This window comes from Sander lucioperca, chromosome 17, assembly GCF_008315115.2.
Source record: "Sander lucioperca isolate FBNREF2018 chromosome 17, SLUC_FBN_1.2, whole genome shotgun sequence".
Classification (NCBI taxonomy): Eukaryota; Metazoa; Chordata; class Actinopteri; order Perciformes; family Percidae; genus Sander; species Sander lucioperca.
This window is the reverse complement of record NC_050189.1, coordinates 7,594,907-7,611,813: the sequence shown is the minus strand read 5'-3', so window position 1 is coordinate 7,611,813 and position 16,907 is coordinate 7,594,907. Positions and strand designations below refer to the sequence as shown.

Sequence of the window (16,907 nt, the reverse complement as noted above, 5' to 3'; positions counted from 1 at the left end):
TGTCTAGATTTTACTGTAAATGTCACTCATCCAAACAAGGAACCCACACATCACCTCATGTTAGCATACCGTTTACCTCAGGTGAGGCTGTGTGGCTTTACATCTGATTTGCATTGACCACAGCAAACATTTTCTAAGCCATCCTTGACCTTATCCAGCACTGCAGTTTGTTGTATGAGATTCCACTTTCCACTATTCAACATTTTAAAGTCCCCCTTTTCTTATGATAATGTCCCCTAAAATGTCTGACCTTGACTAAACTGAGATGTATCCATGCAAAGTTTGTCTCTAGAGAGGTGTTTTCACATTCCTCTCCTGAAGAGGAAGATGTCTCTACACTTCCCTAAAATCTGAGATTCAAATGCATCCCGGGCAAGCTTGATTAGATTTGTCTGTAAACCAATCCCTGTCTAATACGCAAGAACCAGCAAAGAAACCGGAAACCTCCAGCGCAGAGCGGACTGTCATAACAGAGAACAAAAACACACCTGCAAGCTAACAAGCTAACAAACAAAATAAACTGATAAAAGATGCTAACTACACTTAGCATTCTGATATGTCTGCTAATTGATTCAGATAGAATGCCGAAACTATAGTTACAGATCACAAAGCGGCGTGAAGCATAAACATGTAGGCCAATGTTAGTTAGTTAGTAAGTTTTATTTTATTTCTGTGTCATGCCAAATGCTTGGCCCATCCTATATGGGATTACAAGACACCACAAACCTATTTATCAGACATCTTCCGGTCGCATATACAAATCATTTGTAAAAATATATGAATTAAAAAATATATATATATTCTGTATACACTATGACTGAATCATACCGTTGTTTCTAGCCATCTTGATGCATGTGCTTTAAGCCATTTTTTAGAGTTTTATTTTTACTTTTTATGTGAGAAAACCATGTTAAACAACATGTTAATCATAACAATTTTAATCATATAAACATGTCTGTAGGGGCACTTTGATTTAATTTAACTGTGGTTCAATGGCTCATTTAACACCAGAGCATCTCACCATCAAATGATAACTTATTTCCCTTCTAAAATAGATCTAAATGACTAAAGTCCCTGAGGTTGAAGTTTATTATTCTTATTTTAATTTCATTGTGAATCGTAGGAGTCTGGGATGGGACGGAGGCTTTAATCACTGTCGGTGTCTCAAAGGAAGGCGCAAGAGATCGTGAGACAGCTGTCAGGAGTTGAGATGATCAGTGATTTGCAAGTCAATGAATTAGGATTTGCTTTAAAGAAAGGACATAAGAAAAGGGAGAGGGAGAAATGGGGTATTAAGAAGGCAGAGCTTCAACATTCGTCCAGGTATTAGTTTAAAATTAGGTGCGATATAGATAAAGGGCAAGAATAAGAGAGTTTGGAGATGTCACCAGCCTGCAGTACAGTATATCCAGGTAAAAAATATGTTTTAAAAATATGGACCTTAAGAAAAGTCTTTTTACAGATTTACTGCATAGCCAAATGGAGAGACCACTATATTATTTATATGGGCTTACCCGACTATCGAGAAGGCGGTTTTGGCTGCCTATAAATAAATGAGTAGCAGAATCTTGTCATTGTATACAAGTTATCCTGTATATGTTATGTACTGTATGTTTTCTGAATAATGTTTCTCACCCTCAGGTATTGGAAGGACCGTGTTGTGTATTCTTCTTTTATCAGGTCAGTCTGGATGTGTATATTTGTGTTGTATTTCATTTTACAGTAAATATAAAAATACTAGTGGTTGTTCAGCAAACATGCTTACAATGACATTACATTATGAGATAGTTACTCATAATTATGAGATAAGGTGTCTACCTTCTTTTTTTTTCAATGTGTTTCCGTAAAGAGCCCACATGTACAGCTGCTACATTATCAACTGCAGCGGATGTATCTTTGCCTCAGTCTGCACCAGCCGGGTGAATTCTTGTGTACTTGTGCCTTTCCATTGACTTTATATGAAACATCTAAAGTCTGCCTTGCGTTTTCTTTGAACACAGTCAACAAAAAAATTAGGCTACGAGTGCCACTATCAGTGATAACAATGAGCCACAAATTTCATTCCAAATTTCCGGAAAATCATAAATTCATAAATTGTGAATAAATGCACGTTTCAATCCACTACAAGGAGTTGGCCACATCATTATTTATTCATTAAGTAAGTTTCCATTCCACTTCGTCGCATACATTTTTATTGAAACATTCAATTTTCCACCATGGCCAAGCATAAAAACCTTTTTTTAAATATTTAGATTTTTTTTTCTTTTCAAATTTACTTCATTTCCACTCAGGTTTTTCATGGAGAAAAGGTGTATAAAACAGGTGGCTGAAAACTGACATCATCAGAAGGGAGTACCCTTACCTTAACAGATTAGTAATTTCAACCTAAACCATGCTATTGTTCTAGCCTTGCATATATGCTTCTCTTTTTTTAACTCAAACTCTTTTCCCAAACCTGACCAAATCTTGACCAGTGTTGTCAGATCATAAATAATCTTTTTCAAGAGTGATGTGTAACAGGTGTGGATCTTTGCTATCTGCTTACTATGATAAATGTCCCTTTTTTTACAGGCTTCTGTTCATGCCTTTATAGTTACCATTTAATCACTGAACCAAAGACTTGGCTCGAAGCTCAAAAGTACTGCAGAGAAAAGTACACAGACCTGGCCAGTGTGAACAACAAGGAGGACATGGAGCGGCTGGTTGCAGCTGCTGCCAGTGGTTATGAGGGAAAAGCTTGGATAGGCCTGTATGACATGTTTAATAGCTGGGGGTGGGCTCTCAGTGACAATACATTCTATAGAGTGGGAGAACAGAACTTCAGGAGTTGGATGGGAGGTCAACCAAATGGCACGATGGGATGTGGGAAGTTGTGTGTTCTTTTCCAGCAAGGTTTCTGGTCAGATGATGGCTGCACTGAAGCTAACCGGTTTGTCTGCTATAACAGAGCCTTGCCTGGTGAGTAACAAGGTATTTGTTATTTGTAGATGTATAACATTTTCCAAACTGTGCAAATATATCCTTTTTTCTACCTTATCAACCTTCAATAGCCATATAGTTTCAATTATTTTGTTTGTATTTTTCATGATTTGACCATAGCAGCTGAACTTCTGAAAACAGCTGGAAATCTTTCAGACCTGGCAAGCACTTCCTTCGGTAGATATTTCTTTATAGACCAAGCGATGACATGGGACAACGCTCGGGCCTACTGCAGGACGTACCACACAGACCTGGCCAGTGTGAGAAACAAAACTGAGAATGCAATGATCCAGGAGGCTGTAGGTGAAAATAGAGTTTGGATCGGCCTGCACAGATACACCTGGAGATGGTGGTCAGATGGCACTTACCACTCATTCGGTTACTGGGCAGATGGACACCCGGTAAATATAACTGAGAGCTGTGCTGCAACTGTGATCAACGCTACTCACCTTGGAAAGTGGGTGGAAAACAACTGTAACGAAAAACTTCATTTCATGTGCCAAAACAGTGAGTAATTTTTCATTTCTCAATGATCTCATGTTGATAACGTGACATAATATTTCTAAACACGGATCTATTTCTATGTCATCACCAGATAAGACGCAGTTGTTTAATGTTAAGCTGACAGTACTGAAAACCACAATCGACTTGAATGTCCCTGCTGTGACCAACGCCATCTTGAATCAGGTAATCATCATCACGCATGTTGTTATTTTTGTATCTTATTATATAAATCTGTAAGATTGGATGCTCTGTAAGTGGTGATATTATATAAGAAACTAGAAGGTCACTTATCTCATAATGTTATTGCAGTGTGCATTTTCCCAGTCCAACATCAGTTTTCATCCCCAAAGTTATTGTAAACAAACATTGTGATTGGGTCTAGGCAGGGGTGGAAACATGCCACAACAGTGTTCTGGGAGTAACATTCAAGGGAAAACTTTGTTTAATTTGGGGACTTAATGTAACTTGTTTTGGACATTTTGTAATTTATGCTTTTATCCATTTTTGTCTGATTGTATGATTATTATTGGTAACATTATTGGTAAACATTTCGTTCTTCAGATCAAGGAGAAGCTGATGGAGGAGGGGATTACACGAGATTTCAAAATTTTCTGGATAAAGAAGCCGGGCAAAAACATCTTCCACAAAAAAGAGGAGAATGCAGACGTTTAATATCTAAACCTTGTTTACTGATACACCATTGTACCATTCACCTATTTATGACCGTATATCAAACTATTAAAATGTACTTATTTAGTTTTTAAGGTTGATATTTTAGGTTTAAATATCACTCAATATAAGAGCAATTTTAGAGCACCAGAAATAATATTAGTCTCATTTTAAGCTGACTTGGAGCTGAATTCAATTCATATGCTGTGGAAAACTATTTATACAGTACTGGGTTGAAAACATTTTAGAAAGTAGAGTGTGTTGACTGCCTATATCAAGGAAAGAAGTAGATTCAACATTATGTTTTCATGTTTACATTATGTGATATTTATACATGGTTATTTGTATTGTTGTGTATATGTGATATGTTGTTGGATGTAAATTATGGGTCTGTGTTTGTCATGGATGGATTACTATACGGTCCTACCATTGTGTCAAATGTACACATACCTGTAATCATTACTTTATTTGTATATGTATGTTTTATTTGCAATTAGGCATTTAGTTTTTATGTCCCTGTGTCATGTGAAAAATAGTAATTAAAGTTTAACAAAAACAACTTAAACCCATCATTTCTTTCATAATTATTGACCTACCGTATTTCGAAACGTAGGCCAAATATGATACACAGCTTTAAGAATTTGGCTGGCAATATTGAATCATGGAATGAAAATACTGAAATACTCGATCAAGTGTTGCCAAAGCCTGATGTTATTCCTCTGAGCCATTAGACCTCCATTATTGTACAAAAGACACCAATTAAGGCACACCGCATTAGGTTACATGTTTATCTTGAGTGCTCACGAACGCACCACATGTGTGCTAATCCACTGCTAAAAAATAGTCCACATCCCCAACAAAAGCACTACTTACTCCTTTTTGTGTAACATTTGCTAAAAACTACAGTGCCCTGCTTTTTCAAGAAACCTACTTAGACTTTTGAAACTATAGCGTACAGTATATTGTTTACAGTTTTTAAGGATGTATGTAAAGCCAAAACAAATCTGACTTTCTCCTATGTTGCCTCTAAATTCATTATTTGCATGAGTTTAAATGAAGCATGGGTGGTTTAAAGCATTTCTTTCCATGATCTCAAGGGGTAGTAAGGATGTAAAATAGATGCAAAGCTGTGCTGTCACGTCTAATGCAAACTGTATGTTGAACTGAGAAGTGTCTTCTTTTAGCATGAGTATAAAAAAATAAAAATAAAAAAAATCTGAGATTATACTAACAAATGTTCCGTGACAGAACATTGATACTGACAACAAGTCTAAAACTAGTCTTATAAAAGAGCAATGACATGTACAGTTTGTATTATGTCGTGGGTCAGTTTAAGCCTTTGAGTTCAAGAAGACCGCATTTAACTTATTATTAATATTATATTAATATACTACTATATTATACATTTTCATAATTCAGGGTCCTAAAATTACATATAAAATGGACAGTGATATATTCATTTGTTTCAAAGTTTATGTTATTGTCCAACGCACCAGCACAGAAGAATTTGTTTGGATGTGCGAGTTGTTTCTTCAAAAAGAGTGATATATCATGAAATGCTATTGCATATTTTGTATATAAAGATAATGTTGAGTCATTTCGATGAGAGAGTTCATGAGCAAATGTTCACGAGTGCTAGGCCAGAAATCTAGACGCACACTAGCAGCAGCAAATGTAATTTGGCTTGTCAGGCTACACAAGTGCACTAAGATGAAAAGATTTGACTATTAGAAAAGTATTTGCCTTCTGATTGTTTTGGCTTTTTATATAACCACCACCGCAACTAAAGTGGCATAAAGGAATTGATGGCATGAATGAATCAAATAAATATGTAAGCATTTTCTGCAATGTCCTGAAAGCTCCACTCGGTGACAAAAAAATACAAGTCAGACAGACACCTCTCTCACCACTCTTTAATGAGTGGGAACAGTGAGTTTATGACGACTTCTCTAACATGTCAAGTGTACGGTCGTGGGTTCACAATTTTCTGATAAAGTCCAAATCAAATTATTGAAAATTATCATGACTCCAAAACTAAATGAGTAAATGTGATGTGATGAAATGTAATTACTTGTTTAATTTAAAACAAAGGTTACTTTGGAAATACAAAGGGAAAGACATGTATGTCATTAGGCCCTATTACAGTCTGCACACTTGTTCACATTGGCAAAATAACTTTAAGTAAACTTAATAAGCATGCAGACTACAATAGTACAGTAGTAATGTAGACCATGATGTGGCCAGGGGTGTCGGACTGGGGGGAAAAAGGGGACTGAGTACCCAGGGCCCTCATGTGAGGAGGGCCCAAAAAGATGCTAGAATGAATAGCTGTGGATGCGGGGAGGGGCCCATAGAAAATGCCTTTCTACAGGGCCCAGAATGTTTTGCTACGCCCCTGGATGTGACCAAAACAAGTCAGACACTACAGCAGCCAGAAATAAACTTCAACCACTTTAAAGAACCACCTCACCCACAAAACCCTTGCGGAAGCACACAGACAAACTTCAAATGTTCATTCATTCATTCATGTACAGCAAACCAATTTAAAGATTATTTTATCTTTAACAAAATACATGTGAATTGACCTTAACATTGACAGTAGTTTAAGTGCAGCCTGGTTGACATGCTATTTCAGTTTCCCAAAAAACGTTCCATCAAAATGGATTCAAGGCTACATTTACATTGCGACGCTTTGGTTTAAAAATGAATATCTTTTGCCATGTTTACGCCTCACATTTACACTGCTCTGTCGTTTCAGAGCCCCTAACCTGGAGAAATATGAAAACACGTATCTGACCATTTTGGTTTGGAGTCTATGGGGTTGTGTTACAGTCTCAACGGCCGCAAACAGAGATGTTTGGCAACACCGACACTGGCACCAATGTTTCGCCGCCTGATTGGGTTCTCTGAGACTAAGCTGCTAACATTACCATGGTAACTACCAGCAACAGGCGGCGTAAACAGAGTAAACATGCTGCCTCCTGTTTACCCCGGCATGCGAATGCTATGAGAATGTTTATGAGAGGTGCGGTTTGGGCGTGTTAGTTTAAACTAAGATTAGTTCTTCTACTGGAGCTAAAAACACCTGTGTGCACGAAGATCGCTTTTGGCTCAAAACTCCAATTAAAAAACAAAATTAAGCAATGTAAATGTAAGCTAAATCTGTAAGTTTGTAAGCTAATTCACCAGAATGCAGGAAATGAAGTGTTTGATATGCTCAAAATTTCAATTTTAGTTAGGCCCTTGTGCAAACATCTGAATGATAAAATAGCATGTCAATCAGGCTGCACTTAAACTACTGTCAACATTCAGGTCAATCCACGTATTGTTTAAAAGATAAAATAACCTTTAAATTGGTGTGCTGTCAATGAATGAAATAACCCATTAATTTGTGTTTGTCTGTGTAACAGAACTGTGTACTCCACCCACTAATAAACGTTTGCACAAGTCAGGATGCTTATTAACTTTTTACTACCTGTTTATTCAACATGAGATTATCAGGACTATTCACTGATTGCCAAGACAAAATGCACCTAGAACAAATATTTAAAACTGTCTAGCATCTAATATCTTGCTTCTATTGATTTTAGTTTTTAGAAATCACTGTCAGGTGGACAGTTGCCTCTGCAGATTTTATGTTACTGTACATTCACTTGAGATGGGACTCGCTGCTGGCTGCTTACAAAAACTTGTAAGTGTTGAAGTGTGAAAAATTTTTATGCCAGTTTTCCAGAGACTTTTGACAATTTATTTTCTAACCAGATTTATGTGATACAGCCATGAAAGTACAACAGAACCAATTGATAAATGATTGTTTCATTGTATTTACAGACAAACGTATTATATAAAGTTTCTTTCTCACATTTTATAGTTCACAGTCATAATTATGTCTTTTCTCAACCATAGCCATGCAGGATAAATGTTAGCATTGGACATTAAAAGAAATACTTAAACATTGAATGAAACCAAAGCAAAATAGTCCAATATTGACAGAAACAGGCATAACTCATATATTTATTCTTCTCAACATTAAAAAAATGTATCAGTTAGACTTTGCTCATATGTTCATATGTTTCATATTAGTGCTGATGGAAACTGAGGATAAGACATTTGAAGTGACAACAATGACTACATTGAATGATACTGTAGAAGTGATTACAATGAAAGGCTGAGAAGGAGAACCAGAATTACCAGTTTTAACAAATGTGTGGGAGGAGCTCTCAACTCATGCCCTCATTTTTTTAAGTCTGTTTGGATCACATTTATACAAGTGCTCGTAACACACCTGTTAGGGAGTATCTGTCTGTAGACCCACAAAGGTAAGACATTATTTATATAAAGCAGAAAGTGTAGAGAGTAAGAATATACGGTGTGTGATCACGGAAGGCTTGTGTCATGTGGATGCGCAGACAGTTTTGTTGTCATTACTTGAATTCCTCATGGGGGAGACAGAAACTACGCACTATAGCTAACTGACTTGTGCCATGAATGCAAAATGTTAGCAAAGTTTTTTAAAAGGAACATGCTTAGAGGTAAAGCAGTCAAAGTGGATATCATTGAAGTTACATGTAAAAGGGGAGTAAGGGGGCAAATAAATCTGTACAGGACCAGAAGTGCGCCAAACATTGCTATGTTTTTATGTGAGGTACTGTTTTTACAAAACCCTTTCATCAATTTCAAATGTATTTTTCTGCTTTTTATTAGTGTTTGTGTTAGCATTGAAACAACAGAGGGCACATATATGGGAAAGCAAAACTGCAACATTCCTGTGGCAGATTCAAACCTATAATTTTACAATTACTTGGCGCCATTGACCTGAAGCAACTGCACCATTGGGACATTTGGGAACTCCCAATTTAATATGCTTCTTCTTAAAGGTGCTCTAAGAGATGTTGGGTGACGTCACTTCTTGTTGACGTTGTCGGTTATTGGCTGGAACACTGTTATGTTTCGTGGTGCAGGTTGGTGCAGTTTGTTTTTGTTGCCATTGATGGAGCCTGGGCTGTCTACAGAGACCGCGTTTAGTCCCTCAGCAAAGGAGTCCTGCCCTCACAGGTGCAACAGAGCTAACAGGAGACTCAAGAATATGTCAATCACAGTCTATACACACCCACAGTCCTGGGAAAAGGCCTAATCCGATTAACTGAAAACACCTGTGTGGGTGTTTAGAGCCTGAGTACTTACGGAGAAACCTTAAGGTGTTTTGTGCAAACGGACCCAGGATCTCAAGTCTGCAGGCTTAATTTCCAACTAAAGCACTTTATTTGACAAAAACTGTTTGCAAAAGTATCAAATATGTCAGGCTGAATTTGGGTGAATGTGTACAAAATGATTGCACAAGATCACCATTTAAATTGTATTATTTTTTGGGTCTTGGGATTTGAACACCATGCAGAGTATATATGATTCTGGGAGACAGCATGGAATCATTTTAGCTATCTTTAAGTTACTGCAGGGAAAACACAAGTACAAAACATTACATTAAAAGGTTGAGTCCTATTTCAGTGGTAAATAAGATATTTGAGTAGATGTCTCTTTAGTTGTAGTCTAGTTATTTCATAGTTTATTCATAACTCTGCAGAATGATGTGCAGAAAAGGTAATGAGCTCACCAATTTGAACGTTACATTTTTTGTTATATCAAATAAATTAGACTTTAAATATTTCATTAATAACAGCAACACTAAAACTGTATCAACAGCATTACAGTATTTTTCCTGAAGAGTTTACTACATTTTAAACTGAAAATTCACTTTGGGATGAAGGCTGGCTGTAAGTAGATCTTTTAGCATTGGATACTACCCTGTAAGTCCCTACAATTAAACAAGTGTAGGTTATATATATATATATATATATATATATATATATATATATATATATATATATATATATATTCTTTTTTTAATATGTACATATGTACAAGGGAGTGGAGAAATGTACTTAAACCCAGTTTTGTTTGTTATTTGAGATACTCTTGATGAAGGTCCGGAGGGACCGAAATGTTAGTTTTTCTAAATAAAAGGTGATGCTAGAGCAGAGTGCGCAATTTTTTTCCTTCGTTTCGCAGTTGATGTTATTGTCAAACACACCTGGACAGTAGAATTTGTTTGGATGTGCGAGCTGTTCCTACAAAAATGACATTATATTATGTACAAAAAAATTGTTACATATGCATGTGTATAGTAAAATAATGTTATTCTTCAGGCAGAAATATGTTGTCTGAGGAGCAGTTTTGGTGCAGCATCTGTCTGGATATCTTCAACAACCCTGTCTCCATCCCATGTGGGCACAACTTCTGTATGGGATGCATCAAATGCTTCTGGGATACGAGACATAAGTCAGAGTGTCCACTGTGCAAAGAGGCCTTCAGAAAACGCCCAGAACTGAGGATCAATGTAGGCTTGAAAGACATCACAGAGCAATTCAAAAGGTCTGTATACATTTTCAAACGATGTCTTGCAAAATCAAAGCCATTGTTTCCATGTTTGATTTAAATTAACAAGATCTATATTAAATCCTAAGATCTATAAAGGGCCAGCCACCATACAAGCCAGCCCCAGCAAAGAGAAGTATGCCAAGACAACCTTCTATGTCTGATGTTCCCTGTGACGTCTGCCAAGGAACCATTATAACGGCGGTTAAGTCGTGTTTCGTCTGCCAGGAATCTTACTGTGAAACTCACTTGACACCCCATCTTAGAGATACAGTGTTGACAAAGCACAGGCTGACAGATCCGGCCACCTTCATCACCAGTCACCTCTGCATAAGTCACAACAAGCTCCTGGATATGTTTTGCAAGAAGGAACAGACACCTATTTGTATGAAATGCAGAGAGAAGGACCACAGACACCATGAGATCGTCCCGATAGAGAAGGAGAGCATGTTGGTTAGGGTGAGGCAAAATTATCTGTCTTTTACCATGAGATTTCATATTAATTCTACCAAGTTTGTCATTATAGTGTACATTTTGTGCCTGTTTGCCTGCAAATCATTAAAAGTAACTTTCTCATTTTGATAGTTATATTACAGTGCTTTTGATGATGTATTTGTGTTCACCTTTGCAGACTAAGTTGAAGAAGGCCGATGCAGACTTTCAGCATATGGTCAACACCAGAATGAAAAAGCTTGACGAGGTCATAGCTTCAATGGAGTCGAGAAAAGTACGTTCTGTATTTTATTGTTTTTCAAACATGTATGTGATGGAAACTATTATTTCATTCCTTTTTGTCCTCAAATCAAAACGTGTGAAGGATGCCTCTACTTTGCCTGGATAACTGAATTCATGAATTGTGGTTCAATTTGTATTAGGGCTGTCAAATGATAAATTTTTTTAATTGCGATTAATCGCTGAATTTCTATAGTTAATCGCGATTAATCGCATATTTTATCACATGATTAAAATTCTATTATTTTGCATTTCAGAACAGTTTTTAAGTATGTATTAACAATCGAAAGCAATTCTTACCAGTGTATCTTGATTGGGAATCAAATTAATGCAAAGAAAGTTACTTTATGAACTTGATTTTAAGATTTGTAATTCCCTCGACGGCAATGAGACAGGTCAGAACATGCCAACCGTAGTACATCTTTAAGACCCGAGTCCTCTGCGATGCTGACAGGTCTGCAGTTAATTGCCACCTGTTTTGCAAGAGCTGTAGTAATTTTTGGGGATTTTGTTTCATCCACAGGTTAGCAGCGGTACATTTCCTCATTCTGATTGCTGTAGTAGTTGCCAAAGGCAGGGTGCTACGTACTACAGGTCATATTTTTGTCATATGTCACATTACAGTGAAACAGTATGCAATTAAAAGATTAAAATATTCACCAAAAATCAACAAAAGTACATTTCCTCATTCTGATTGCTGTAGTAGTTGCCAAAGGCAGGGTGCTACGTACTACAGGTCATATTTTTGTCATATGTCACATTACAGTGAAACAGTATGCAATTAAAAGATTAAAATATTCACAATTCACAATTGTCTACTAATAAATTACGTTCTGTAGTAGAAGATAGAAGACTGGGAAAGAGAAAATCCTTGACGATGTAATTCCATCCTGTTTCACTATAATGTGACATATGACAAAAATATGACCTGTAGTAACTAGCAGACCACCATTGGCTACTACTACAGTAATCAGAATTACAAAAGATGATTTTTGGTGATTTCTTTCCTGAAAGAATCCCATAAGTCTATATGTCACCAGCCTGAGCACTGTAATTTGTAGACGGTCCCTAACTCAGCCAACAGCCGGAACGTAGATTGAAGTGCTGTTTTCGCTCGTAAATCGGTAGCAACGAGAAATACCATTGTCATTTTTTTTTAATACAGTGTCCTAAACTGTCCTCAACATTCTACACTCGTAATGTAGTGGAATTTTATTGAAGAAACTGAATCGGGGGTAAGTCGAAAACGAATATCCGGCGAACCTGCTGCTAACTTATACCCACTCATGCCTGTAGCCTGAAGCAGGAGGAAGTTTGACAGCTTGATGATAAGTAAAGGTGCTGCAAAGGGTCAAAATAGTAGTCTGATAGGCACGACGCAACGCCGAATGAAGTGTAAAATGAATTAATAATAGCCGGCATGCGATTAATGCGATTAAAAAAAATAACGCGTTATGCTCTGCCCTTAAAGGGGTGATAGAATGATTATATAGGGTATTTTACACTGTTCCTTAAGGTCTCCTAATAGAGTATGTAACATTGGTTGGGCTGAAAATTGCCCGAATGCTATTTTATTAGGCCCTTAACTAGCCATTGAATATGGCTCTATTTGGAACAAGAGCTTTTCTTCCAAATATGGTATGCTCATGAATATTTAGATGAGCTGCGCACTGATTGGTTTGAGCGAACCCCATAGAAACACATTGGAGACGAGACAGCAGGTCTCATATTTCAGACACTGCAAAGTTATACATTGTTTGTCGGGCTATTTTGTTATTAAATTCACTTCTGAGACTTTTTTAAGCGAAAAATCAACTATATAAAGCTCAAATATGGGCCGTTTTACGAAAATTGCTGGCTAATTGCAAATTTGGTAAGACGTGTCGGACTTTAGCTAGGAGCTCCACACAGTCTGACGAGAAAGCGGCAACCTCCATACCCAGTGAAAGTCACCGTTTCTCGGTTACTGGACTACCGGGAGCTGGCTGGCTGCCAGCTGCCGGCATAACTAGAGTATATTTACAGTTTGAATTTCGTCACGCCACTTATATAACATATACCCCAAGGTCTTATAAAGCTAACAATGGATTTCAATTCAATGCATTTTTGTGAACATTAGCTAGGGATTTCGTTAGCTGCTACTGTCTCTTCAATCCTATGGATAAAGATCGCGGCTAGCTGCAGGCCCTGGAGCTCCATCAGGGCCTCGGCACTTTGTAGTCCAGTAACCCAGAAACACGCGACTTTGCGCGGGTATGGAGCGCCGCGGGCTTCCCTTCGTGACGGAGATCCAGCTAGCTCACAGCGAGCCGGAGTCTATGAAGTAGGACACACCGGGTGGCGAGGCAGCACCGGCCGCTGACGCTGTCTGCTGTAGCCTGCTGAGCTTCTGCTGAACTGTGACACACAGTTGGACAAAATTTGCAATTAGCCATCAATTTTCGTAAAACGGCCCATATTTGATCTCTACATAGTTGATTTCTCGCATAAAAAAGTCTCAGAAGTGAATTTAGTGGTAAAATAGCAGATGAACAATGTATACAATTTCTGAGATCTGCGCGACCTATTCAGAAGACTAAGCTGACCTCAGATCAGTGGTGTAGCCTATGTAAATGTTTGGGCGTGACAAAGATAGAGACTAGAGCCAAATGAGGAGGAGCCGCCGACTTGACTCGTTGAGATTTGCCCGTTTTCAGAGGCAGTTTCAAATTGTGAGATTTGCAGAGGACAGAGGTGTCAATGGGATTTTGAGGTTCTATGTATGTCCTAGTTACCCACTAAACTGTCATTATTCAACTATGACAAGGTAAAATCGGTTTTGCATTCTATCACCCCTTTAATCGCATCGCGATTAACGCGTTAATGCTGACAGCCCTAATTTGTATACATATGAATGGACATTTTTAACAGACAGAGCTAAAAGCTATGCTATGTCAGCATGTTTTTTATTAGGGAGAGATGCTATTTTGTTACATACCTATATTAGTGTTATTTTACTTATAATTAATAACGATGTATGCACATCTGCAGATGAATGAAGAACGAGAATTACAAACAAGCACTCAGGTCGCCAACATGGTGAGTGGCATCATTGAAAAGAACCACGCTTCGCTCATCCAGGAGATCCAGCAGAAGCGGGAAGCATCCGAGGGGATAGAGAAGGAGCTTATCAAAGAGCTCAGGGGGGAACTCAATGAGCTGCAGAGGAGACGAAGTGAACTGCAGCACCTGGAGAACTCCGGCGAGCCTCTTCATCTCCTACAAGTTAGAAAGTCACATAAAAATGTTTTCATCCACACAATACCTAATATGTGTTTGTACTCATGAGCATGCCTTTCTGTTTAAGAGTTTCCCCTCTCTGAGTTCTCCGCTGTCCACCAGGGACTGGTCCCAGGTCAAAGTGAACTCAAACAGCTGCATAGGGACAGTGAGGAGAGCTTTCTCCAAGCTGGTGGACGCGTGCCATACACTTGAAAAGAAACTGTCTGCAGAAGGTCAGTAACTTCAGTTGTGATATTGTGGTTGTATTGCTTGTTTGGGATTAGCACCTTCTAAGATGTCAGTTAAATCCTCATGTATACATCTTATAACTGTCTACCAATAACATATATTAGTATTTGTGCATCACAAAATACATAGGACTAGGACTAGGAGGACTGTTTAATGTCGCAAAATTAAAATCCAACCATTTTTTCCCTCTTTTGTAGAAATCAGTAAGGCAAATCAATATGCAGGTAAGTTTCTGAATATATGAAATCATCATTTCGTCACACCCAATGTCTGGTCAAGTTAGTTTCTGTTTTACTATGCCAATGGTACCTTCAAAAATCACCTCAATTCTCCTTGTTGAACTCTGAAACACTTGTGGATCTGTGATTATGAAATCAAATTATATTACATAGACATATGAACCTCACCTGTGTTTTTTTTTTTTTTTTGGGATAGACCTCAATATGGCTTTTTTGGGTGAAATGTTCCTTTAATTGTATTCCCTCTCACCCATAAGCCCTTTCTTTCCTTCTCCAGTGGATGTGACTTTGGATCCAATGACTGCTTCGGGCTGGCTGTGTCTGTCCCCAGATGGGAAACAGGTAAAGTGTGACAGTATGATCACTGACTGAAATATGTGACAAGCTTGTAATATAGTGTAGATAGTGTGCTGTGTGGTCCAACACTTGACATTAACTGATGTTGTTGTTGTTGATCCACAGGTGAGCCTCAGCCTCCAGCAGAAGAAACCCTCTCCCCCTGACGACCCCCGCAGGTTTGACTCATGCGTCTCAGTTCTGGGGAAAGAAAGCTTCACCTCTGGGAGACATTACTGGGTGGTTGAGGTAGGAGCTTAGACCCTCGGTTATACATTTGACTTGTGCTGTGATTACATGCATTATTATCTTAAAGATTTTGTTTTTAATTAAAGTCAGTTCCAAAAGATACTCAAAATGTCATAATGAATTACAAAAAACATAATTTACAAGACATCTAGATTTATTTATTTTCTTTTTATAAAATGGTGCATCTCACTGTTAGTTGGAAACCTTAGCAAAGGAGAATTAGAATTTATGTCTGACCTGTAAACAACTTCAGGAGAAATTGAAGTGTTTGTGTTTACAAGAGGCAGATGTGAGCACAGAATAATGAGGCAAATCTTAACGCTCCCTTATCCATTTGCAATAGACTATTTATCTTCAGGATGAGAGTCAATCACACCCTCCTTTATTTTTGGAAGTTTGCCTATTTGGCATATACCCAGGCGGAAAAACTTATAACAGAAGAACTGTTAGGCCAAAATGCATGTATGTTCGGCTTCATTTGAAAGGTAACATCTTGTTTCTGTTAAAGTGCTAAGACACAACCTAAACTACATCAGTTCAAACAGGGCTCAAAACTGTTTTTATGTCTCGTCTAGTTTATTTTTTATAAACTAGACGGTCTGCTCCTATTTAGGCAGTAGCTATTAAGTGAGTATTGTCGCATAATTTATTTGCTTATTTCTCTAAATCTCTATTCTGTACATTGTGTTTCAGGTTGGGGATAAAACAGACTGGGATCTTGGCGTGGCCAAGGAGTCCATCAACAGGAAGGGGGCCATTACAGTACATCCCCACAACGGTTACTGGGCGATCTGCCGGAGGAAAGGCGGCAATCTCAGCGCCTGTGCCGGTCCCTCCATCACCCTCCACCTCCAGGAAACCCCCAAGAAAGTGGGCGTGTTCCTGGACTACGAGGAAGGGTTGGTGTCCTTCTACAACGCAGAAGCAAAGACCCACATTTACACTTACAGCGGGTGTGACTTCACTGAGACACTATACCCGTACTTAAACCCCTGTCTTCTTGACAACGGGAAGAACACTGCCCCGTTGATTATCTGTCCTGTTGAGCTTGGGCAAGTTGAAAAGATTGCGGCATTTTCATAAAGAAAGTCATAAGAAAGGTTAAATTAGGTGAACACCTAGCTTGAAAATCCAGACCCAAATCCAAAAGATTAAGGGTCTGGCATTGAGTAATGAAAATGGCCCAACTGTGTTGTACTTCCATTTTCTTCTGTGCCACTTGCAGCATTCCTGTTTTTGCTTGTGTCTGTGAAGATT

At 38.1% G+C, this 16,907-nt stretch overlaps 2 protein-coding genes across 2 annotated transcripts; both read left to right on the top strand.

The window, feature by feature from the left end:
- The first annotated feature begins 3,140 nt into the window (after positions 1-3,140).
- LOC116053091 (lectin BRA-3-like) lies at positions 3,141-4,619 on the top strand. Its single transcript, XM_031304004.2, has 3 exons — positions 3,141-3,486; positions 3,575-3,666; positions 4,045-4,619. The coding sequence occupies exons 1-3, from the start codon at positions 3,183-3,185 to the stop codon at positions 4,153-4,155; spliced, it is 507 nt and encodes a 168-aa protein (XP_031159864.1). The 5' UTR covers positions 3,141-3,182; the 3' UTR covers positions 4,156-4,619.
- A 3,757-nt stretch (positions 4,620-8,376) lies between these two features.
- LOC116053427 (E3 ubiquitin-protein ligase TRIM39-like) lies at positions 8,377-16,733 on the top strand. Its single transcript, XM_031304543.1, has 10 exons — positions 8,377-8,471; positions 10,356-10,581; positions 10,674-11,043; positions 11,216-11,311; positions 14,347-14,580; positions 14,663-14,810; positions 15,024-15,050; positions 15,343-15,407; positions 15,528-15,650; positions 16,344-16,733. Exons 2-10 carry the CDS (start codon positions 10,364-10,366, stop codon positions 16,731-16,733), a joined length of 1,671 nt encoding a protein of 556 aa, XP_031160403.1. The 5' UTR covers positions 8,377-8,471; positions 10,356-10,363.
- The last annotated feature ends 174 nt before the right edge of the window (positions 16,734-16,907 follow it).

Bases quoted from the DNA above. Each gene is read 5' to 3' on its own strand.
- LOC116053091 (XM_031304004.2), top strand. From the start codon at position 3,183: ATGACATGGGACAACGCTCGGGCCTACTGCAGGACGTACCACACAGAC. The intron at 3,487-3,574 runs GTGAGTAATTTT...TGTCATCACCAG, and splicing joins TCATTTCATGTGCCAAAACA to ATAAGACGCAGTTGTTTAAT. The intron at 3,667-4,044 runs GTAATCATCATC...TTCGTTCTTCAG, and splicing joins CCAACGCCATCTTGAATCAG to ATCAAGGAGAAGCTGATGGA.
- LOC116053427 (XM_031304543.1), top strand. From the start codon at position 10,364: ATGTTGTCTGAGGAGCAGTTTTGGTGCAGCATCTGTCTGGATATCTTC. The intron at 11,312-14,346 runs GTACGTTCTGTA...GCACATCTGCAG, and splicing joins CTTCAATGGAGTCGAGAAAA to ATGAATGAAGAACGAGAATT. The intron at 14,811-15,023 runs GTCAGTAACTTC...CCTCTTTTGTAG, and splicing joins AAAGAAACTGTCTGCAGAAG to AAATCAGTAAGGCAAATCAA.